General features: G+C 40.6%; 2 protein-coding genes across 5 annotated transcripts; one reads left to right on the plus strand and one right to left on the minus strand.

Moving 5' to 3' along the window:
* The first annotated feature begins 232 nt into the window (after positions 1-232).
* srpk1a (SRSF protein kinase 1a) lies at positions 233-15,608 on the plus strand. 4 transcript variants are annotated; one of them, XM_088441175.1, is made up of 17 exons: positions 233-343; positions 1,969-2,023; positions 5,096-5,223; positions 5,301-5,409; positions 5,517-5,604; positions 5,722-5,809; positions 7,121-7,227; positions 7,403-7,568; positions 7,654-7,679; positions 7,965-8,190; positions 8,620-8,925; positions 9,008-9,108; positions 9,768-9,875; positions 10,042-10,111; positions 13,085-13,177; positions 13,258-13,350; positions 14,698-15,608. In XM_088441175.1, the coding sequence occupies exons 1-17, from the start codon at positions 331-333 to the stop codon at positions 14,880-14,882; spliced, it is 1,962 nt and encodes a 653-aa protein (XP_088297301.1). In that variant the 5' UTR covers positions 233-330; the 3' UTR covers positions 14,883-15,608. The 4 variants fall into 4 exon arrangements, with proteins under 4 accessions (XP_088297301.1, XP_088297275.1, XP_088297283.1 ...); XM_088441149.1 differs by lacking the exon at positions 13,258-13,350; XM_088441157.1 differs by lacking the exon at positions 13,085-13,177.
* Positions 15,609-16,221: 613 nt separating this feature from the next.
* Positions 16,222-19,997, minus strand: lhfpl5b (LHFPL tetraspan subfamily member 5b). Its single transcript, XM_088409171.1, has 3 exons — positions 19,577-19,997; positions 16,982-17,218; positions 16,222-16,232 (listed from the first exon to the last, which is right to left on the minus strand). The coding sequence occupies exons 1-3, from the start codon at positions 19,983-19,985 to the stop codon at positions 16,222-16,224; spliced, it is 657 nt and encodes a 218-aa protein (XP_088265297.1). The 5' UTR covers positions 19,986-19,997.
* Between the last annotated feature and the right edge of the window lie 4,695 nt (positions 19,998-24,692).

Raw genomic sequence — 24,692 nt, forward strand, 5'->3', positions numbered from 1 at the left:
AAGTGCCTATTGGCTTAAATGAGAATGGTTGTCATACCTTTGTACCTTTGTAGGTGTAATTAAAATAAAGGCTATCTATCTATCTATCTATCTATCTATCTATCTATCTATCTATCTATCTATCTATCTATCTATCTATCTATCTATCTATCTATCTATCTATCTATCTATCTATCTATCTATCTATCTATCTCGACTGTTTTGCACATGCGCAGTTGGGCGCCGGTGGCAGCGGCTGATTCCCGCATGCAGTGCGCATGCGCGCACACGGTACATTCGGTCACTGGCGCTGCAGCTAACATAAGCTAAGCGTCGGCTGCTGCCTACAACATGGAGAGAAAAGGTAACCGTCTTCCCCGCGTTGTCATAGAAACATTAGTCGCCGAACGTGACGCCACGTAACCCGCTGCTCCATCAATAAACTTGGTTTGTTGGACGTATACACACGTAAATGTTTTTTTCAACGCGTTTGTCCGGTACGTTTAGCCGCAGAGAGCTAGCGTTAGCCCCGTGTGGATTAGCTCGGTACTCAGATGCTTCTCGCTCTTTCTGTGACATGTTCTACGCCTTTTCTTAAGTGTTATGATGATTGGTCAACACGCCATTTCTTTGTAATTATTCGGACAGGTACCTGATACTTACAACATTGCAAATATTTGTTAGCTGGGCCCCCCGGGTTATTAGCTTTAGCGCTGTAAGGTGCGCTACAGTAATTACAAAACGGTGCTCAGTGTCTTCCAGTATCTGGCAGTAAATGATACGTATATTGGCTTTATTCAACAATACTTTAAATGCGAAATACGGTTAACAATTGATATTTGCGGGTCTACTTTATTTTAGTCGTACACGCCCCCACACTAAAAATTACAATCACATTCAAATCTGACCTTTGAAAAAATGCCTTCCAGCTATTCATCATCGATAGGGCTCTCACAATATAAATACGTTACTTCGAGATGTAGCGAATGCATGGAGTGCAGTAGGTGGTAGGATAACAAACTGATTTATTATTAATTTATGTATTCTTTTTAAAATGCTGATTCCTATGGCACCCTTGACGGGATGGCAGTGTGACAGGATTTCACTAGAAGTAAAATGTGTCAGAATGCAAAGTTTGGTTGGAAAGGCCACCTCAACGTGAGTACTGTACAACGCAGGAAAATAACAGCAGGGAGTTTGTTAAAGAGTGAAGTGGTTTTACTTTTACGTTTCTCAGGAAATGTTTGATGGATGTGACTGAAACCTCTAATACACATAAAGCTATTCTGTGCAACTAGAAAGTTCGGTCCTACACAGTTAATTCTGCTTAGTTATACCGAAGCTCGTCTTTAGTAACCTTGACAGCAATATCGTAGAAACCAGTCATTATAAATGGTTGAAAAGTTGTATTTAAGAAAAGGATCATCATAAAACTGTGAGTAGTGAAAGCTGCCATCTGGGTGCTAGTTCAATACATAGCTTATCCAAAACGTATTTGTGATAGCTGCCAAGGACGATTAAGCCCGGTTTCATCAGGTACACCCACCGCCTTCCAAAATGAAACGTATCAAAAGATTACTCAACGGCAATATTGCTAAAAAATGTGAGTAATATTATTCAGGCTGATTTATCTACCTACTCGATCATTCATTTCAGTGTAGACTGCAGCATAGCTAATTGTTCATGCTCATGTATGGTCAAAACTACTACAATGTTTTACTAATGCTACAATCAAAGCAGACTTCATCAGCACAACATTCTTTTTGTTTCTTTCGTGTTGACTTCAAATATCGAGTTGTAAAGCTGGCATGTATATCTCAGGTTGGTAAGGTAGTATTGATGTTGTCTGAGCATTTTTCTTTTAGTCAGGGTGACAGTGCCTAACTTTCTCGATGCAATTTGAACACCTTTTCTGTTTTGTCTGCATGTCAAAGGTAGTTGTGTTAATTGGCCAAAGTACATTAAAGCAAACAATCTTTATTTCCACAGTTTTGGCTCTTCAGGCGAGGAAAAAGAGAGGCAAAGCCAAGAAGACCACCAAAAAGTGAGCTTTTGTCCCTCTTCATTTTGTTGTTACTTCCTGGTGTGTGTCAAAGTGATAGAGGCCTAGTTATTTTTTTGCTCTTATAGTCTATCTACATGTTGCATCATCTTATAGATTTGAATTTTTTTTAACGCTCATTCAGGATTATTCAAAATAATTGCTACAGGGATCAGAAACGTGGCCTATCAAAATAGTGAAAATTGTTATTCAAAAACAGTACTTTTAGAATTTAAGATGTCAAGAGCTTTCATTTTCCTGCATCCCTTCTGAATACTTGCAAATTGCTATCTATAGCTGAGTTAACTGTAAGAATGCCTCTTACCATACTGATTTTTTTAAAAATCCCTTTCAGCTAATCATGCAGTCAATGACATATTCTATAGTTCTTACATAATATACGCCGTATAAACCACAAAAATAAAGAAGCCTACATAAACCCACAGAAGCATGTTGTTCTGAAAACCGCGTGAAACCTTGTGGCAGGATATTTTTATGGATGAAAGTGGCACATAAAACTCAAATACTGTTAATCAGCAGATGAGTTTTACCTTTCTCCATCCATGGCTCTTGTGGAAAATATACAGTATATGCACAATCCCCAAATCACCCCATTGGTTCCGGTTCAGAAATGCTTGCTTGTTAGTTGTTTCTATCTCTCTAGCCTCGATTGATTTGACTGGTTATTATCACTTTTTTGACTCAATTACTCCATGCAATATGCAGGCTGCTAGCTGCATTCACAGCGTAGGAACTTGTTTTGACTCTGTCCATTTGGCACAATCTTTTTTCATGAATCCTAATGTTTTTATGATTTTGAGAAGCCAAAATCTCAAAATTTTGAATAATTGCCTCACCCACTGTATAAATATGCCTAATAGGGCTGCACTATTTTTATATTCATCCCCACCAGTCATTCTGGACAATTTCAATTTTTTCAAGTTTAAGTAAAAGTTGGTATCTTTCCATCTTAAATGAAAATAGCAAGGAATTTTCCAATTTATAAAGTGGAGAGAAACATTTATTTTGTAAATACAGATCTATGTCTTCATTACCACAATTTAAAAAATTCTAGAAAAAAAATATTCACCTAGACTAAACAATTGTATAGAAGAATACAATCTCATGAGTGAAAACCAATATCACTTCAGGAAAAAATAGATCAACCTCTCTGGCTGTAATGGAAATTGTGGAGGAAATTGCAACTAGTATTGATTAAAAAAATGAATTAAAGTTGGCATTTTTTCGATTTAGAGAAAGCACTTGATACTATAGATCATTATGTATTAATGTAAACATGAGATAGATATGGAATGAGATGATTGGCACATAAATGTATAAACTGTTTCCTAGATGACACAAAACAGTATGTACAGTTTAATAATAAAAAATCAGACCAGGTAAAGACTACTAACTCTTGACAGCCTACTGTCAGGGCAGCCACTGTTCCACTTGGTCTCTGAGCTAGTGTTAAAGTAATCATACGTTAAATTGTTAAAAAAAATCATACATAGAATTGTTATCATTAGGTATTTATTTTCCGTATTGCAACCCATCTATGCAGTCCTTGTCCATCTCACCCCATTCCTTAGATAGGGCTGTTGATGCAGAAAAATGCAAACTGAAACCTTGGCCCAGCTGTTAGATAAGATCAGCGGCGCCGGACTATCTGCATTTGGGCTTTTTGTCATGTCTTGTATGGTTTAATACTTTGCTGAATAAAAAAGCAAGCAGGGCGACTGAGCTCCGGCGGCTCCTAAGCGAAGACGAGAGTGGGAGCTTAGTTATCCCTTGATAGCAAGAAAAGTCAATCTTGGCAAGTCCGAGTTACTATTATACAGTCTAGTCTGGGTTTGTCTTAGACTTCTTTATAGAAGTCTATAGAAGCCAGGGCGAAAGCATTTGCCAAGAATGTTTTCATTAATCAAGCTGGTCAAAGTGGCGAAATAAAGATTCAAGAGTTTTATTGTCATATGCATAGTAACACTACACAATGAAAGTCTTACTCTGTTCACTTACCCGGTCAGACTTACATTCCATACAATAATAAAGTAGCCAAAAAAAAAAAAAAAACAGTAATAGGGCAGTGATAATGAGGCACTAAGAAAGGAATAGACTCACATTCTGAACATATGGAGTTTATGGAGTGGAAGAAACTATATACATATGATGATGGTAGAGCAAAATATCATGTAGTGCAAAATATGTAGTTTGCCGCTTTCCTGCACTGTGCAGGGTTTGTAAGGTGCATGTTTGTCTGCGGTAAAGTGACTGGTGACGGGGCATATTAGTGCGTGATCCATCCGTACTCTGTAGCCGCTTATTTTCACTAGGGTTGTTGGCTTGCTGGTGCCTATCCCAGTCTTTGGGCACTTAGCAGAGAATACCCTGGACTTGTTGCCAGCCAATTGCAGAGCACACAGAGACAAACAACCATTCACACTCACAATCACACATAAGGGCAATTTGGAGTGTCCAATACACCTACCATGGATGCTTTTGGAATGTGGGAGAAGTGCCTGGGGAAGCAAGGCCCCACACACGAATGAAGAAAGAATAAAGAAAGTTTGCTTTATTCAGCAATGTGCAAAATGGTCTAACAACAATAATGTTCAGTGGTTTCATCTAAAGTGGTTTTAAATCCCTTTTAATATAAACCTACCATTCATAGCTGCTGCAAAAAATAGCTTTTCATTACTTGTGCATAACATGCTCAAATATCACAGTTAGTAGTGATTGTAAACTACTCATCCAGCATTCTGCCACCTGTGCAAAAGCTTGCTCTCACAATTTAACTAGTTGTCAAATCTTCAATTTTTAAATCAAACCTTCAATTTTTAAAATAACGATTTGGATTTATTTCATTTGATTCAATTTGTGCCCAATAAATCCGTTAAATCATTCTATTCATCATGCAACTAAATGTGCTCAGCAATGCACGATAAACGGCTCTCATTATGCTGCAGTGCAGTCCTAAATTTATGCACAAAAATAGTTAAAAGGAATACCTCTTTAGCAGTGCTATTAAAAAGCCAACATTACTTTTGTAAAGGCAGAATTATGGGTTGTCAACAGGCAGCTGGCAAATCCCAGAAGTCGTCAGCAGGCCCAACACGAAACCTCACCTCGGGAACCTGAAGAACCAGAGGAGATTCTAGGCTCTGACGATGAAGAGCAGGAGGATCCCAACGACTACTGCAAAGGTGAGTTTTGCTTAAGCCCTCCTCTTACTGCTACTTGTGAGTCAATCTTGAATGTGACATATTGTTTGGTCTTCCAGGGGGCTATCATCATGTAAAAGTTGGCGACCTCTACAATGGAAAGTATCATGTCATTCGGAAACTGGGCTGGGGACACTTCTCCACCGTGTGGCTCGCCTGGGACATCCAGTAGGGAAATTTGCTCTATATTTTCACTGCAGTGTTTTTTCTAGCAGGCGTTCCAGGGGCATCTGGTCCATAGGGCACCTAAGAACAGTAATATTTCTCTTTCCCAGAATGAAGAGGTTCGTTGCAATGAAGGTGGTCAAGAGCGCAGAGCACTACACAGAAACAGCTGTGGATGAGATCAAACTTCTCAAGTCTGTAAGCAAATCCTACAGTGTGAACAATTAGTAATGCATACCTTCAGTCGCTACCTCATCCTCACAGTCAAAGTACTTTCATATAAATCCGGTGCTGATTGTAGTTCTTTCCACCCAGGTGAGAAACTCGGATCCCGACGATCCTAAACGGGAGATGGTGGTCCAGATGTTGGATGACTTTAAGATTTCTGGTGTCAATGGAACCCGTATCCTCAATTGCTGTTCATTACCTACCTAAGCCATTCTTCTTTTAACTCACAATTTATCCATCAAGCATGTAATGGGGCTTCCAGAATTTACATTCAGTGAAAAAATTCGTTCCGGTTCTTTGTAACTTAACAACTAAATCGATAAATGTTATAGGCGGCATGGTGGAAGTCCCTAGTGAAGACAAATAGCTGAAGTAAATGGATGGATGCACATATGGTATTAGTACTGGTAAATGATTATACGACTAAAAGCTAGGACTGAGGTGGACTAGCTCTTAGTATTACAACCATTCAAAGGGAAACAGCAAAAGGCGTATACAAATGTGGCAACCTTAAGCACATACAATCATTGGGAAAATTGCTTGTGCCCCTCATGTAGATGAAAAATATGCCACAATAGTTACTAAATAACTTGGAATTGATGAGACTACAAATTGAAAAAAAATAATACAGACAAGGCACAAAACCTGACAAGACATATTTTGTACAGATACCATCAGCCATTATTTCTGAATAGAAAAACTGGCACTGTACCTACTGTGAAAGATTGGAGCAATGGTCAGGTTCTGAGTTCCTTAAGGCATTCTATAACGTTGACATTTTGAGCAGTAAAAATGATATAATTGATTACTAAATTAAAATATATGTATAACTGATACACATTTTTATATTTGGTTTACACAGAAAATAACATCACAAGTATGCAGGGTTCAGGTGACAACCAATCAGTTGTCAAGGACAAACCAGTTTGCAAACGTAACATGACCAAACCCGGAAAATGGTGTGCCGTGGTTGGGCGTTACCCGGCTCATGAGCACGTCGTATTTAGTAAAGTGGAAAATTTTGGTTCTAACGGAAAATAATCTACTTATTATGAAATTAATTATAGAAAAAATACACCTAACAGCTAAATAAGTAAAACATCCCTTTAAAAAGACAATGTGTAAGATTTAGACGGTTTTTCATCATGTAGAGTCGGAGGTGCTGCATTTACTGTTGTCCGTAGCTATAACAGAAATGGCAGCCTACAGAGGAGTGCCACCCCCAACTAGACCTACAATTTTATTTAAAACTAACTGTTGGTTGTTAAGAAAACATTTATTTCCAAGTTTTTGAAATTTATAATTTAATTTATTCCTTTTTAATGAAAAACAGTCTAAATCGTACACATTGTCCCTTTAAGCTATGTCCAGCATGGGGTGTCTTGATTCTCTGTTGGATACATTGAAGTCTCAAGCCTTACAAGGAATTTTTCTGCAAGTGACATTTGTCCATAACATGGTTGTTATCTTAACATTTTCTGTTCAGATGTCTGCATGGTATTTGAGGTTTTGGGGCATCACTTATTAAAGTGGATCATCAAATCAAACTACCAGGGTTTGCCTCTCCCTTGTGTAAAGAGCATCATTAGACAGGTGAGCACCATCAAAACACACTGCAACACACAGGTTGGTCTTTTTTTTTTTGTCTCATTTAGCTCAAACGTTCATTTAGCATTGATAGATTGGCTTCACCTTATTAGCTATGCAGGCAAAATGTCCAACAAAAGAGCAGTTTGGATTGGATATCACACCCCAGCTTTGCTCTTAGGTTCTTCAAGGCCTGGACTACTTGCACACAAAATGTCAGATCATCCACACAGACATCAAGCCGGAAAATATCCTAATGAGCGTTGAAGAGCCGTACGTCCGCAAGCTGGCTGCAGAAGCCACGGAATGGCAGCGGGCGGGAGCGCCACCTCCCTCAGGCTCAGCAAGTACGAAATGTGCTTCTGATCTCCACGCTGACATGCTAACAAGATCAACTGAATTCAAACTAATGGCATTCTTTTTTTTCCACAGTTAGCACCGCACCTGCTCCAAAACAGGTCCATCTTTTTTTTCGACTAATTTTCCTTAATATGTCTCCAAATCTTTCAGTGACACTTTGACTTATGCTTACAAATGTCAGTGTATCTAAATTAAATCTGCTCTTTGATTTCCTTAAAATGCATCAAGCACTGTCAACAGTGTTGTATCTTTTTTTAGGATTTTGATTTTTCTGTTTTCTAATAATGGGGTGCATTTCTGCTTAAGGGCAATTTAATGTTTGCACATTTGATCAAAAATGCGGGTGTCAGTTGTGAGCTTTTGTGTATTTCCTTCTTCAACAGACTGTAAAAATGTCCAAAAATAAGAAGAAGAAGTTAAAAAAGAAGCAAAAGCGACAGGCGGCCTTGCTGGAAAAGTGCATCATGGACCTGGAGGAAATGGAGAAGGTCACCGAGACGAGGGAGGTTGACGAAGATGTGGACGAGGAACAAGAGTCTCCAAAGGGTCGCGCTTGTGCGCCGTTGCAACAACTGTCACCGCAGGATGTGGGCAACAAAGACGTACAAGGTTAGAATTCTTCTGTAAATGATTGACAGCATTAGATGTCAAAGAAGACTTTCTTGTTCAGCTGCAAATAAAAGCACTTTTGTTTTACACTAAGCCACTGCTCGTCATTTTACATTGACAGAGTCATGGCATTTTAGCCCAAAAGATACAACAGTGGCAAGTTCTAGCAACAACTTGATCCTCTTCACTATTGTTACGGGCGTGCTATGTAAATCGTTATCCATCCATTTTTTTTTATTGCCCGTTATCCTATTGAGGGTTGCTGCCACTGTTGCCAAGTTCTGAATGTTTTTTTGTTTTAAGAATAGACACATGCTTGTTTTAGCTTATGTACTATTGTGTTTTGGTATAAATCTATTGTTGGTATAAATGTATTGTTACAGCAATGGATTATGCATTGTTATGTTTGTCTTTTCCCAATGGGCTCAGAGAGCGATGTGAATGCAGATGGGTTGTTGGACCTAAACTGTAATGGACATGCGGAGGGAGAGCAGCGACTGCCCCGGTGGAGGCAGGAAGAACAACACAACAAAAACGTAGCGGAGAAGAAACCCCATGCCGTCTGTAACGGTTTGGACTGTGCCGACCTCAAGGAGGAGATGCACACAGATGTCGAAGGGGCTCACAGCAGCGGGGTGTCGGCCGAGCACTTTTCTGTTGGGTTGGAGGAGCAGTTGGGAACGAGCATTTGTCGAGAGCAGGGACAAGATAGAACTGAGGAAATTCTGCATAATGGTCAGTGTGACAAAAGGGTGTTCATGCTGTGACGTTCATTCAGCCACTTTGGGATTGCTCAGAGCTCTTTTTTCTCATGTAGGCAAGCAAACGGCGGGGTCACTGCTCGTCAACCCCCTTGTGCCAGTCAACGCAGACAAGATCAAAGTCAAGATTGCGGACCTGGGAAATGCCTGCTGGGTGGTGAGTTGTCGTATCATGACCTGAGGAATTTCCTGATTACGCATCAGGCCTTCCTGACACAAACACACACAGTGTCATCCAGATACCAGAATAGAACATCTTTAGCACCCTTAATTTCCTCTTTTTCCCCTTCTTTGCTGAAAAAGCAAATTGTTTATATACATTTTTTTCTTCATCCATGCACACACACACACGTCATGAAAGCAAACTGGAATGCATTAAATCAAGGATGGATGAGGTATTGGTACCTGCGATAGCACTTGATACTAGTATCAGAAGCTCTCATAGAGTAGTTTTACAATTACGACCTAGAAATTACAAATTAGAGCAATAGAAAATTACCATTTATTCAATTTCATTTTAAGGAAAATGTCATAACAGGATTAGGTTGGTCTTTTAAAAATTTCTGTCCGTCTTTTTTGCTGCCAATTTTGTCCATCAAAAGTGCTATTGGTGTCTCTACTTGGTATTGATGAGTAGTCAAGTACTCAGAATGGTAATAGCATAAAAAAAGTGGAATTGAACATCTCGGAACCAAAGGTGAATACTTTGGCCAGTCTTCCTTCTTCTGTTGTAATGTCGCACTGATGCTGACACTCAACACCCAACGTGGAAAACTGGCATGTTGATTTTTTTCTGTTCTTCTGCTTTGCTCTCAGCACAAGCACTTTACCGAAGACATCCAAACACGGCAGTATCGCTCCTTAGAGGTCCTCATCGGTGCAGGTTACAGCACACCGGCGGATATCTGGAGCGCAGCCTGCATGGTAAAAGACGCCATCGGACAGTGCGCGATATATGAGAGTAAAACTATGCAGCCTGACAGGGCCTTTTTTCGCCAGCGCAACCACAGGGGGGCGAGTTGGTAGTTGTAGCGTCTCATGCTTCATGAGTTCTGGTGTTGATGATGATTGGAATATTGTTGTCGCCTAGGCTTTTGAACTTGCCACAGGAGACTACTTGTTTGAACCACATTCTGGTGAAGATTATTCCAGAGATGAAGGTATGACTCTGACACCCTCTTCCTTTCTGGTTGCTATTGTTATTTATTTACTATCTTAAAGCTTTACAGAATTTTGGGCAGAGAGTTCTGGAGATATGTGAAATAATATTTTGTGCTTGATTAGAACACATGCTAATAGAGTGAGTTGCTATTTATGATTGCCAGGCAGCTGACATTTTGGAGTTTTCACAGTTATGACGACTACATATGACCTGTTAAACAATTCTAAGGTCAGTTAGGTTACATTTCAGTTCAAAGCAGATGAAAGGATAATTAGAAAAAAAAATCTGACTGCCATTCCAGTGAGTTTCCCCCCTTCACTTGAATACTGGAGACAGGGCCATCGACAGCTTCATGATCTCATCTTCACCTTCTTGTCCATCCTCTCTTTTTCCTCCACCTCATTATTCATTTAACCTCATGCTTTATCTTCTGACTTGATTCTGCTCTAGCATGTCAGGGTTCGCTCACTTTGTTGCAAATGCTCTGCTGCTTTTTTGCAATGAGACTAATTTCATTCTGCAAGTCTTTTACCAGTTTCTTACTTCGCTTGACAAAAGGCTGATATTCACTTGTACAGTCAGAGATTTATATCGTCAAAAGCCATACACCATTACAAGTAGTTTTTGAGCATTTATCCAGCAAGGAGTGTAAAATGGTTGCTACCTGTCCAAGCAGGACATGAAAGACTTAACTGCCCCAATTCCTCCACTTTTCCACATCCAGTATGGCCGCGACATTTACATACCTTCAATACTAAGTACAGTATCAACTTGGGATGTTTGATACAATTTTTTTTTCCATTCAGACCGGTTTTCAGTTCAAGCACTCAAGTCTTGAGTACGCACTGATACCAATAACAAGGACGGATACCCTTGATACTTTTTATACATCAAATTTACCCCCAAAAATCACAAATAATTTTGTATAATTTTCCACTTTAAATACGAGCGTGCCTGCTTGATGCTAAATTTCTGAGCCTATACTTCTTTTCCTCTACCATATTAATCCTGACTGACACACCTTTAATTTTACTCTGCCTTTTACAGTTTTCCTAAACTTTCTTGAACCAAAATGCATATTTAATAATCAAATCATCACCACCAAAAATGGTACAAAATGTTTATGAAGTGATCTCCCTTTTCTTTATGTTCTAGACCCATCTGTGATGGTGGTCAAGACTCTCCTATGGAGAGAGAACTAAAAAAAGTGCGGGGTGTTACTGTATACTGAAATAATGATGAGGATTTTCACAGTATGAAATCTTTTTATTGTATGAATGGCAGCAGGTCGATACAAAAAGTATCAATCTTAAATTGTAACATCTTCCGTAATCTCCACACTATTAGGCACACCGGATCAGGTGCACCTTCATTGAATCGCCTATTTTAAAAATGTTTTCATACATAGAGCGCGCAGCATTGTAAAGCGCAAACAATACAAACTACAGTAGTGGCTGAGGTTGCATTATGCATGCACTAGATGGAGCCACGCTAAAAGTAATAGAATATAAATCAGTGTTATCACAACTCATGTTCACTCTCAAAGAATAAACTGCTGTTTTATATTTGGAAAAAATACCTCTTGGTTACATTTTACAAATTTTTTACCATTTTTTTAAAAAGCAAATTCCAACCAAAAACCTTAAAATATATTGTTTTGTTGGGTTTATAAACTTGCACTTTCTTTTATGAATACTAGCGTTTTTCTGTGCCTCGTCCCCATATAAAGCTTCAAAATTGAAAAAAAAAGGAAAAAATACACGTATAACTGAAATGCAGAGGTAAAAATAAAAATGTACATGGCGATTAAGTTATTTTATTTTTTCGTCTCCCAAAAAATGTAACCGATGATTGTTCTGCCCATAGAAATATTTTGTAAAGAATGTTTTTGAAATGTTATAATTCATGTGTGCTATTTCGCACTGGGTATAGCATTATTGAGTTTACACACACTAGTTTATGTAATCAGCATCCTTTGTCAGCTTCAACTTGGAGGTGCAGTTAGGAAGTTGCTGTGCATAGATGTAGTGTATAGGCCGTGCTCATTCAGATGAACATGCCGCAGCCCGCTGGACATCATATTTGTGTTGTGTTGCATTCTTAATCCTTCGAAAGTAAGTCTGTGTTTTTAAGTGTTTTCCACTTTGTTTTTGCCACCTTCTTTTGACCGTTGCCAAGTCAAAGCACCTTTTATTTGGATCGTTCTCTTGCCAATGATCTAATTAGCGTATGAAAAGATCGCGACCATGCTTGTTTAGCATCACGGTAACTAATGTTAGCGTCGATGCACGTTCTCTCCGCACAGGATATTTGTGGAGCATTTGTTTGATGGCTAATGCTTATTTCGTTTTTACTTTTCATTTCACTCTGCATTTTCATGAAACTCAGCCCAATAAATTGAAATAAAGGAGCAAGACGCTCAGCTTCCTGACCCATAAGTCCATGTAACCTTTGGATCCAACATGTTGCGATAACAGTGCAATTTTATATATATCATATGATATAATCGATATACAGGTCGATATACAGGGCGCATCGGGTTATAAGGTGCTCTGTCAGCTTTTGAGAAAATTGAGACTTAGCGGTGTGCCTTAAAGTGCAGAAAATACAGTGGTGTAAAACTGTTCACATATTCAATATGTCACTAAGTCAGTGGTATACTGTCAGTAAGGTACAAAAATACATTTGTTGTACGCAACTTGAAAATCAATGACTTAATTCCACTCCACACCTGATGCTCTTTCGTGGTGGTTGGAGAATCCACGATTTATGGAGATGAGTTTTTAAACATTTCTTTTTGGCCTTCAGTGCAAATGCGTGCGCCGGCATGTTGCGGCCTCCCACACATGCGCTGCTTTTCCATGTCGGGTCGTCGTCCTCGTTCATTGTCCAGCACTCCACGTGACCGTTTGCCATCTCTGTTCTCCACCCCTTTTCTCGTTGCTCTGCTTCTGATGGGCCTTGTCTCCAGATCACCTTGCTCTCATGATCGAGTTGCTTGGTAGAGTTCCTCGTCACTATGCTCTGAGTGGGAAATACTCACAGGAATACTTCACAAAGAAAGGTATGCCACTTGTCTGTCACTGACATTCTCTCGTCTGTGTCGTCTTTGTCTCCCCTCCTGCAACCATGTGTGTGGTGTAGATCATATAGCGCTGATCATTGAGCTGCTGGGGAGTGTCCCGCGTAAACTCTTATTGAATGGAAAATATTGCAAGGATTTTTTCACCAAAAAAGGTAACCCCTCCAAAATCTCTTGCGATCCCAGCAGTGAATTGATTTGATTTGCAATGATTAGTCAAGTTATCGAGTGCAAAATTAATTGTTCATTATTTTAATCTTTACAGCAGTGGATCTCTTACCTTTTTTCAATGATGTACCCATTTGTCATTTGTCTTACCCCCTTTGGGAGTGCAGATTGCTACTGGTGAGCTAAAATTATAGGCTCAGCATCACGAGTAAATAGAATGCGTCAGTGGCGGGCAATGACTTTCACACGTACGCCTTCTGTGATGTCAAGACTCTCGATTAACCCTCATGACCACACGTACGCATTACTGGGCTACGCAGGCTATTTTCCAGAGCTTTTAAACGTCAATAAACCCACATAAAACATTAAAACGTGTCATTATACGTGATGCTGTCAAAACCTAAAAAAAATGATAATTTAAAATAAATAGCCACAAAATTTTGTGGAGTCCAAATTACAAATTGCAGTTCAATATAATTTTATATCTTTACTATTGAATATGAACGAAATAAGATAACACAAACATGAAAAATGAAACAATAAAGAAAGAAATGGCTTGCACTCAACATAACAAACTGCGGTCACAATCGGTCAGTCTTCAATACCTCTCGATTTTACTTGACCTCTTCATGCTCTTTCTCTTGGCATTGAGATGTGTACAGCGTATCCGCTCGGGTGTCCCCAAAGGTTTTTTAAAAGCACCGTAGCGCATTGAGGAGCCCTCTTTACCTTTGAACTGAGATGTACAATACTGTATATCCACCGGATAACCCTAACCTTATAGTCAATGCGGCAATAGTCACTTTGCTTTGCCAGCAAGCAGTGGAGAAATATGTTCAGTTGAGTAAATAAACCGGGTTGATTTGGTACACTCCTTGTCATTCACGGCCATTACTCAGCTGACTTAACTGGGGATTTCTTTGTGCTGCCTTTCCGAGTCATGGTTTCATGAACCAAAATGAATACTGTACACAGTCTCGCTCCGATGGGTTATCATGGAAGTTAAGTTGTAAAACGTCACCTATCGACTACAACATGAGCCAAAAAAACGTGTTTGTTACAACAGATAAATCAACATACTGCAAGTGAGCTTTATTTAAGAACATACATAGGGCAAGGAAAGTAACGTAAACATCTCGGCCGTATCAAGTTTGAGTTCTGGCATCAAGTGGCCATGCAACCGTCCGCCCGGCACGCACGCCAGCTAATGTCTTAAATGCACAGGAAATAATAAAGTCACTTAATTTAATCTTGGCCCCATATTTCTCCCCCCATTTTTTTGAACTCCACATGGAAACGATTTAATGATGACTAAAGTGTTTTTCTGTCCACAGGGGACCTGAAACACATAACCAAGCTGAAGCCGTGGGGGCTGCTGGAGGTGCTGGTGGACAAGTACGAGTGGCCCCGCCAAGAGGCCGAGTGTTTCGCCGACTTCCTGCTCCCCATGCTCGAGCTGCTTCCCGACAAGAGAGCCACAGCGGCCGAGTGTTTGCGCCACCCCTGGCTGGCCCTCTAGTTGACCTCTCTTACCTTCCTCTCTCTCCGGAGAATGCAACAGATCACTTTCCAGTTTGGGCATATCGTATGAATATTTATTTGCCTCGTCCTTCCTTGGTTTTCGTATGTGAGGGTTCTTCTCTCGGCGCCGCGAGGATGTTCCTCGCTGGCCTTGGCCTGCGGGGCCCAACCCAGGGGACCCGCTTCTCCTCTTCCTCGTTTGTTTTGCTCCTCAAACCGACCCAAACAAACGTAGGATATGTAGCCGTGTCGCCACAACTTCATTAGTGCCCTCTCTTACCTTTTTACCGGGTGTTTTATCTTCTGTTAAATGTGTAATATACATTTTTGTGTTTGTAAAAAGGCTTAGGAAATTGCACACGGGGCTGGCATGTACACTCACTATGGTAACGTTCTTTCAGCATTTTTCCCCGGCAGACACAAGCGCTTAGACACAGGTGTTTTGTCTGTCAATGCACAAACCTAATCATCATCGAAGGTTTTGATGTTGTACAATAGCTTAATAATAGATGCAATAATTTGCGAATCCCTTTCAACTTCTCTTTATTTGATACAGTGCAAATACATGTTAAGAGACGTATGTGCTTGTACTGCATTCACCTGAAAGTGGACTCGGAAAAGATTTGCAAATATACTTTTCCACACATCAAAGTTTAGCTGGTGTTGTTGTTTAGCCACAAATTCAACTTCACGTAGAATAAACGAAATATTTTCATTCTCGGTGGATACTGGCATTCTTCTTGAAATGGTTCCCGCACTTTATCGAATCATATTAGACAAAATACTCAACGGCACGCAAATGGAGTTGCGCCTTGTCACAATAAGTACCTGGCTTCCATTGACAATTGAGCAAAGAGCCATGATTTCCACTACATGTCAGTAATTCTGATCGATTGCTTGGAAGTCGACCGTTCAATAGCAGCAATTTTCAGGAATTGATTTGAACAGGAAGCCCCCCCCCCCCCCCCCCCCCCCCCCCCCCAAAAAAAAAGCATCAAAAAGGGGGAAATAAGTGAACATAATTGTACATATTTGTACCAAAGAATTTTCCTTTCTATGAGTATATATTAGTCATGTACAGTTTCTAACAAATGTTTTATCTTGGCTAAAGTGATTTAGCTGGGTAGCTGTGTTAATAAATGGACGGAAGATGTTTGATCTTCGTTGTGTTGTGTGCCCGATAAATACGTGTGTGTGTGTGTGTGTGAGCGAGAATTTATTCAACTCAATCCAGAATACAAATGCTGCATACCGCACCGGTTTCTACCAAGTGTTCAGACTGTCACACATTTGCACTGTGTGAAATCGGTTCCTTAGATCCTTAAAGCGCAGGCTCATCAGGGGTTTTCTGAAAAGGGGGGAAAGCATTGATTAGAATTGGAAACATGCCTGTTTTTGAGTGTCACAGATGAGATTAACATCACTCTCTAGTAATAATCACGATTTAAATACCTAAATTTAGATTTTTAAAGATTTTTTTTTTTTTTTTTTTACCTTCAGTGTTAAAGAAAAAAAAGTTTTATTTTTACCTTTCCTTCAGGTTTAAATATGAAAGATATCGGTGTTAATGTTCCAGATCAATTTACAATGTTATTGATTCATTCCAAAAATACATTTCAGCATCAAACAGTTCAGTTGATCATAAATGTTTGAATTTAGATTAAATTTGTTGTCAGGGACTTTCATGCGCTTCATGCTATTTTTTTCCCAGATTCAGAATAAACTGGAAGCTTCAAAAAGTAAACAATTGCTGAAAGTTGATTTTACATAGCTTAAAGGCGTAGGGAAGCAGGAGGTAAATCAAGTAAACATTTACACATTTTGAAATTTTGAATACACATTTTTAACTTAAAAAATAGATGAATATACTGGGCAACAAGAGATGGCCGGCCTCGTTACACACTCAGAAGAGTTGGTTAAAATAGAGCAACTCAACTTCTGGGGCTTTAAAAGCCTTCAACTTTCGGTCAATAAATAGTTGTACACCTCTTGGTCTTTAAATCGCTTTTTTGCAGGTTACGTGATATTTCATCCCACAAGTTGACTAATGACTGCAAAAGTGAAAAGGAGCCTCATGCACCCTTCCTTAATTCCTACCTGCGCCTTCCACCTCAAAGTCCTCAGGCAGAAGCTTGTCCTGCCGGTTGCCCAGCGTGAAGGAGAGCAAGGCCAGCAGAAGTGCGTCCAGGATGCTGATGATGGCCAGGATGTAGGCCCAGCGCACCGTGCAGTTGCCCAAACTGTACTTGTCCGTCCGCTGGCCGCACATCCGCTTCACCTCGGGGGCGTCCCAGCCGTCGGGGTAGATCATGCATCCCATCACCATCAACGCTGCTGCCGTCACAAATTGAGAAACATTCGTCTCGGGTATCCTCGGAAATACGGTAAACGCCGTTGTGTCCACAAGAGGGTGCTGTTGCATAAAGTACTGTTATGGCGCCTGGGCAAAGGTAAGTAGCGTTTAACGGGCGTTGTTGGCACAAACCACTCAGTAACATTAAATAAGTATAATGATTGTGTTCGTAATACTGGATTAAAACACTGTTAGAGTACAACTTTACCGGCCACTTTTTGACAAGTTTAAATCCCTTCACAAATGAAAATTGCTAAGGACAACTTAAAAACTGCATTTTGACATTTACTCCACTGATATTGACATCATATAGTCTTGAGTAATCACGACTAGATAACAAAATAGTTTACAGTAAAATATTGAACTCATCCAGAGGACATGTGAGCCAAGTTGTGCTGGGTAATGTGGCTTAAAATAATGGATAAAATAATTACTCTTTACTGCTAAAAATGGTCAAATAATAAAATCGTCCCTATGGTAGGAAGTACATTTTTAACTAAACAGGCCTTTATTTTTCAGTCCAAAAAAGTATGTGTGTTTGTGTGTGTATAAATATATATATAATTGTTAATTATAAGTTAAGATTTATCACCTTTTTTAAATGTATGAATATAACTAAAAACAATTCTGGGATCTCCTGCATAAGCCACAGCTCTGCTTTACCCAACTTGTTGGGATTTTGTCCGCTTGAATGCACTGTGCTGACTCCAGTTTTGTATTATTTCAACTGTTAATTTTGTTGGATGTGCACAACGTGTACCAGGCCTTGTCTGAGTTTGATGGCGTAATCGATGACGTGAGCTCCTTATGATACGCAGCTTGGGCGCAATAGTTTTCTTTTGTCTTGCCTGAAGGTAGACACTTTGAAGGATTTGTTGAATGAGTTGACATTATGATAAAAAAAAATCTTTCTCAAATTTAAGTTTGTTGTTAAATGTCCAAAAGCAGCCATTGGGTATCGGTACATGGCGCCAATGGTAACAGATTTGAAATCCCATCGCTGCACTTAACTGTATGGTTGTGGCATCCTGGCATCCAGCAGGTGCGAATGTGCGGTTGAAGCGACACCTGATCAGGTGACTGACATGCAACTAAAGCTCCAGCAGAGGTGTCAGAGTGTGTGCACTGAAACCTGACGCACAAAGCTCACATGCAGCTATAGCCCAACCTCCATTTCTGCATCAAAGACTTTGGTGTCAAAATACAGCTTCTTATAAAGAGACATGTTGCAATATCCTCCAAAAGGCCAAATCATTTCTAAAATAGTATGCACTGACATTTGTGGTGGCCGTTAAAAAAGTATCAGGGGTCGTAAAGTCAAGGTGGGGCGGCCGCTGGAGGTATGGTGTGTCCACAAATAAAGGCCAGAAAAATTAATTATGAAAACAAAATACAGTACTGTATAGTATAACTAATCCAGTTTCCTACCAGGCCCAATTTTTCATCAAACACTCAAGTGTCAAGCTGTCTTTCTATTGTCTTTCTGAGTACAGATTTCCAAGTTTAATTTCAGAATCTAGTTTGTTGTTTCCTACTTTTCTGAGTTGTGGTTCTAAATTTAATATTCTGAGTCTAGTTTGTGAAGTCTAATTTTGTGATTGTAGTTTTCCAAGTCAAGTTTCAATGTCTGTTTTGAGTTTAGTTTCCCGAGTCTAGTTTCCAAGTCTATTTTTTGTCTAGTTTTCGTATCTGGTTTTCTGAGTCTAGGTCCCTAATGCTATATTCTGAATCTGGTTTTTGAAATTTCATGTTGTGAGGCTAATTTCTGAATCTAGTTTTGAGCTTGGTTTTCTGAGTTTAGTTTCCGAATTAAATTTTCTAAGTCGAGCTTTCAGAGTCTAGTTTCACAAGTCTAGTTTTATTTGTCTAATTTCAGATGCTTGCTGTGGTTATGTTGAACTTTTTGTGAAGAATAACTTTCTATTGGGTCCTGGGTTCAATTCTAGCTCGCTCCATCCTTCCTGTGTGGAGTTTGCATGTTCTCCCCGAGTCTAGTTTCCAAGTCAATTTTTTTTGTCTAGTTTTCCTATCTGGTTTTCTGAGTGTAGGTCCCTAATGCTATATTCTGATATATCTGGTTTTTTGAAATTTCAGAAGAATAACTTTCTATTGGGTCCTGGGTTCAATTCTAGCTCGCTCAGTCCTTCCTGTGTCCTTCCTGTTGAACTTGTCACTTCAGAATTATGTTTCATCAAACACACACTCACAAACAAGACATGCAAATTCCACACTGGAAGTCTACAGTTGCACACGTGTGGGAAACTTCTCATCCAATAACTTAGAGTAGACGCCATCCAATGATTGTATGTGATGTTTGTGAGCATAACTTTGGGCCTTACCAGAGGCCAACTGCATCCAGGCGCAGATCTTATAGACACTGCCGGCGTTGCAAAAGAAGAAGAGGCTGAAGCACACAGTGGTTCCCACCACCAGGAGCATGGACGTGGCCACGAAGAACATGGCGGTGCGGAAGGCCGGCGACGGGATGGAGGCAAAGTCGAGCAAGCTGCCCTTGCAGATAAGCTCTGAGGTTAGTGCGTTACCGATGCAGTAGTGGAAAAGACCAAAGTAGCCCGCCTGCGGCGTGTTAACGCTGTCGCCGATCCAGAAGGGCTGGATGAACACCACCACCGTGATAATGACGAAGCAAGTGGTGAAAACGGCCCACAGGACGCCGATGGCCCGAGAGTTCCTCACGTAGTTGGTGTGATAGATGCGCGCCGCCTCCTGAGCCGGAAGCAAGTCCATTCTTACAGCGGTCGCAGGCTCGGCTTAGGATTTCAGGGTGGCTGCTTTGCTCAGTCTGTCACGCACTTGTTGCATCGGCGGCCACCTTGCTCGGACTGAACTCGTCTGGAGTCAGCTTTCAGAACCTTGGACGGAGGCGTGACGTCATGTGAGGTAAACAGTATTGAATGACTTGTGAGTTACGGCATAGGCTACACGATAATATTATGCTTTCAAACTAGTATATTTTGGCCTCAGTTCATGCCTCCAATGTCATGTCGGGGGCTTCATGAATGACGGTGACTATAAATGAGGCCATTGGATGCATTTTAACATTAACAAAAGAAAGAAGCAATATAAGTTAGCTTTCAACAAATGTTAACTTTTAAGCCTGTTCCTTGAGGTCACCCCTGCACCCTCCTGGCATTGAAATGTGCCCCTCAGTGGTGCCTGCCTCACTATTTGAGAAGAACTGGTTTAAAGTCATATAATCAAACCTTAACACTAGTTTAAAACCAAACCCTTGAATGAAAACCTAAACCCTAAATTTTATAACCACAAACCCTAACCTTGGCTTAAAACCCTGCATCTACTAACCCTAGATGGAAACCTTTCTTTAAAACGCCAATTTGAAACCCTAACCTGTTTAATACCCTACTTCCAAACACTTTCTTAAAAATCGAGCTTTAATTAAAAACCCTACTTTGATTCCCCAGTCCTGAAGTGGAACGCTTGTTTGAAACCCTAACCTTTTATTGAAACCCCACATTGAAACCCTAACCTCAGTTTGAATCCCACTTTGAAACCCCATCCCAGTAAAAACCCTACTTGAAACACTCATTTAAGTTTGATGAAGATTAAAACCCTATTCTGAATACCAAAACTTATTTAATGTCCTACTTTAAAATACTAACCCTAAATTAAAACCCTACTTTGAAAAGGTAAACCTGGTTTACAAACCCAATTTAAAAACCTAACCTGAGTTTACTAACCAACTTTTAAATTGTAATTAAGATTAGAATGCGTATGTGGGACCAATACATTAAAACGCAACCCTACGAAACTAGAACCTTAATTTGAAAACCTTACTTTGAACTCCTAACCCTACATTGAAACCCTAAAAATACATTTGAATCCCTAACCTGCAATACCCTACTTTCAAACAACATGTTAAAACCCTAGCGTTAATCTAAAACCATACTTCAAAACCCTTAACCTAGAGTGAAATGCTTCTTTGAAATCCTAATCCTCCTTGAAAAACATACCTTGACACCCTAATCCTCGTTAAAACCCCACTTGAAGCACTAACCTAACATTATGACCCTACTATGAAACAACGGCCATCGATGAAAATCCCACTTTGAAGCTCTCACCCTATATTGAAACCCTAATTGAAAATGTGCTCCGCCATAGGAATATGGAGAATTACTTTATAGATAAAGGATATACATTTAGCAAAAATGAATTAAAAATGAAATGGACTTTTATTCTGGTTATTAGAATTATTATACAGTAGTTTATGGTAGTTATGATAATGTCGGGTTAATGTCAGGCCAACGGGAAGGCCTTGCTGGCCCCGATGGCCCACCACTGCTATAAATCTCAAATACAGTATACGTGGTATTGTATTATCGTTCATCCAACCACTCAGGTGACAGAAAAACCCCTGTGCGATATGAATGGATAAGTCAGCCGTGGCACGCCGGCCCGGAGATTCCCGTTGGTTGTTTCCCGAGTTCCCCAGGCGGACCCCTGCTCCAGGGTGTGCTGCTCAAGTTCACTCCCGAGTGAACTTCATGACAACAAAATTGCTTCTTTACACTTTATCTTGAGCATGTGCTCATCGGTATCATTTGTCACTAAACTATACCGCTGAATGAAGAACGCTCACGTTGCCAGGCGTGTCCCTGGAGGGATGTCCGAGCAGTAATCAGTCAGCCATGTTTTTCACACCTGGGCCCATTAGTGTGCATTAATGACAGTGGCTTGCAAGCAGAGGTGTGAAGACAACACAATGACATTTGAGGCAACGCTTGTATTTCCTTGGCATTAATGCAGGCGGCCATCTTGTTTTTCATCACCGACTGGACAACAATGAAAGCGTCGACGTCAGTGTCAAGGCCAACTCTATGGGGTGAAATTCTATGGCCTCCATACTAAAAATTCACCAAATTTAGCAAGTGTGTTAAAAGAATGAGTAAGGAAAAAAGTGTGAGTGTGAAGCCCTAAAGTTTGTTTAGTAGCAGTGCTTAGAAAATGAAGGACCTGAAATAAGTGGGACTTAATAACATCAAATCTGGTGGACACGTCTAACATGCGTCTAACATGAGCAGTGTACGTGCAACATAAAGGGCCATTTTTTGGAAAGAGGTGCCTGTGTGATCGGTGTAAAAAAGGGCGCATGTCCAATTTTTGTCCTGTCGATGGTATTTGGGACCGTATTGCATCTGATTGGAATGCTGGAGGACGAAGATGCCCTGCCTTTGACGCAATTGACAATTTGGTTATAGAAAGTAGAAAGTAGACTGCTTTAAAACGGATGCGTCTCCATTTTTTTGTCAGGGCAAGTCCATTGTATTTGGGAATTGGGACCACATGGCTCAAGATGGTGGTGGTTGAGGTTGTAGGTGATTGTCAGAATACTTTTAAAAATAGTGATTATACATTTGCTATAATAAATATAAAACAAACGCTTTGCTATGTAATACAACTGCTTGCTTTGCCGTGAGCTTTGCAATGAAACAATGTGTGCAATGAGAAGGTTGCCGTGAGAAGGTTGCTGTCTCGAACTTTGCTGTGGGAAGGACGGGCAGCCTGATCAAGCTTGCTCACAGGCAATGTCACTTTGCTTGTTATCTACAAAATACCTTGCCACACTTGTAATAATCATACACGCGCACGGCAAGACACATCCACAGGCTTCCGGCCATATTGTTTTTAAATAAAAAGAGAAGGTTCGGAAGGGCTGCTTCAGAACAGAGTAGATTTGACCTTGTACAGTCCTTCTCCGTTCTCCTCGTGCATGAGAAAGAAAAAATGCCTTTTCTCCTTCTTTGTGTATAGTTTCTCACAAATGTCCAACAGGTGAACCTGACATTGATGATTTGACATTTGCCTGCTTTGTGGTTGCATCTTTGTTTTGCTAAATGCTTGTGATGTTCACATCACTTGAGATAAATAATAAAAGCTATGCTCACTTAAAGAAGGCAAAGTAAAAAACACTGTACAGCTAGTTTTTCTATATCTAAAATTACTTTTTGATTGTGTCGTTTGAAGAAATTCTATCTCCCGGTGTCAATGTTCTCCGTGCCCATGCAGGGATGTGAAATTCGGGTCTAGAAAGGAAAAACCCAGACACGGTTTGGTCTTAGCCACAGGTGCTTCTCTCAATCAGGCTCGTTAACCTGGCAGTTAAAGAAAAGCCTGCGGCTTAAGAAAATTATTTACGGAAAATTTACGGACCTGATTTTCCCATCATTGCTCACACCTAACATGAGCTCACATTTATTGTAGCACAGAGCAACCCCCAATGGAGTGAATTAGTATCGTCCTTTTTGATAGATGGGGCAAATTTTGACATGGCTGATGATCAACTGACTTTGAATCAATTGTAAAAAATCTCGTTCCAGCTGATCAGACCGATGTAATGTCTAACTATTATTTAGTTTTATTCCTACGAGCGCTATGAAAATGTTCAGAAAGGTTTTGTATTTTTATTTTAGGAAACCATGACCAGACGGTACGATGAACAATGTGCCTCGTCAGGGTTTCATTTATGCTTAGGAAATGTCCTTTCTCATCCAATCGAAGAAGATAAGTGCGTGGAGGATAGGAGCGCTCTGATCCTGAAAATGCCTAGGAAAGGTACGTGGATACAATCGAGAGGTCCCTGAATTGAATTGAGATATGAGTGGAGTTTGAGTGGTCGCCATGGAGATGGAGGCAGTTTAGCGTAATGGCTTCACCTGTGCCTGGAAGCCAGAGGCCGCAGCTGCAGTGAATTGGGATGCTAGCTACTAAGTGGGTTGCAGCAGATTTGGCGAGGTGCCTGGGGAGAAGGGTGGAAGACGGCTGACTGAACGATGCGACAGTCGGCCGTTCGTAGCAGGGGGCTTGCCGTTGGTAGAAAGTAGGACCGTCGGCAGTGGAGCAAGGGCAACGCGGGCTTAGATGTTCAGGGGACCCACGTCGAGGGCGAGTGACAGTTAGGGCGGAGGACGTAAAATTCCAGGACCGCTGGCTGAAGTGCACGCCCACCGAGCGCATGCCTCTCCAAGGATTGTGACAGAGACCAGACAAGGAGCGAACTTGGGTTACGAGTGGAGCCGGACCAGCGCCGTGGCCCTAGACCGGGGGGAAGGGTCTCAGCCAATGGGACAGTTAAGTCGGATGTCCATTTTATGCACTTCCAGTTCAAGCTTCGCATCACACAGATGGGAAATCCAGAACCAGAAAGTAAAAACCCTGCCACACTTTGGCTTTAGCCAAACGATCTTGTAAACTTACCTGTTAAGTGAAATCACATGTGGCTAAACCCCAACTGTGAGAACATTTTGACCTTCTGGACCTGATTTTCGCATCTCTGTCCGCATGGCATCATTTGTGTGTTTTGGGGATTTCAAAGGAATTTGCAATAATGTTCGCATTTTGTACCTGGCGCAGTGTTATGATCAGTTTCTGACCCCGGACCTGACCAGTTAAGGCAGCACTCACTTAGCTTGCTCGGTG

Source organism: Hippichthys cyanospilos, chromosome 2 (assembly GCF_059441005.1).
Source record: "Hippichthys cyanospilos isolate Australia breed blue-spotted pipefish chromosome 2, RoL_Hcya_1.0, whole genome shotgun sequence".
NCBI lineage: Eukaryota > Metazoa > Chordata > Actinopteri > Syngnathiformes > Syngnathidae > Hippichthys > Hippichthys cyanospilos.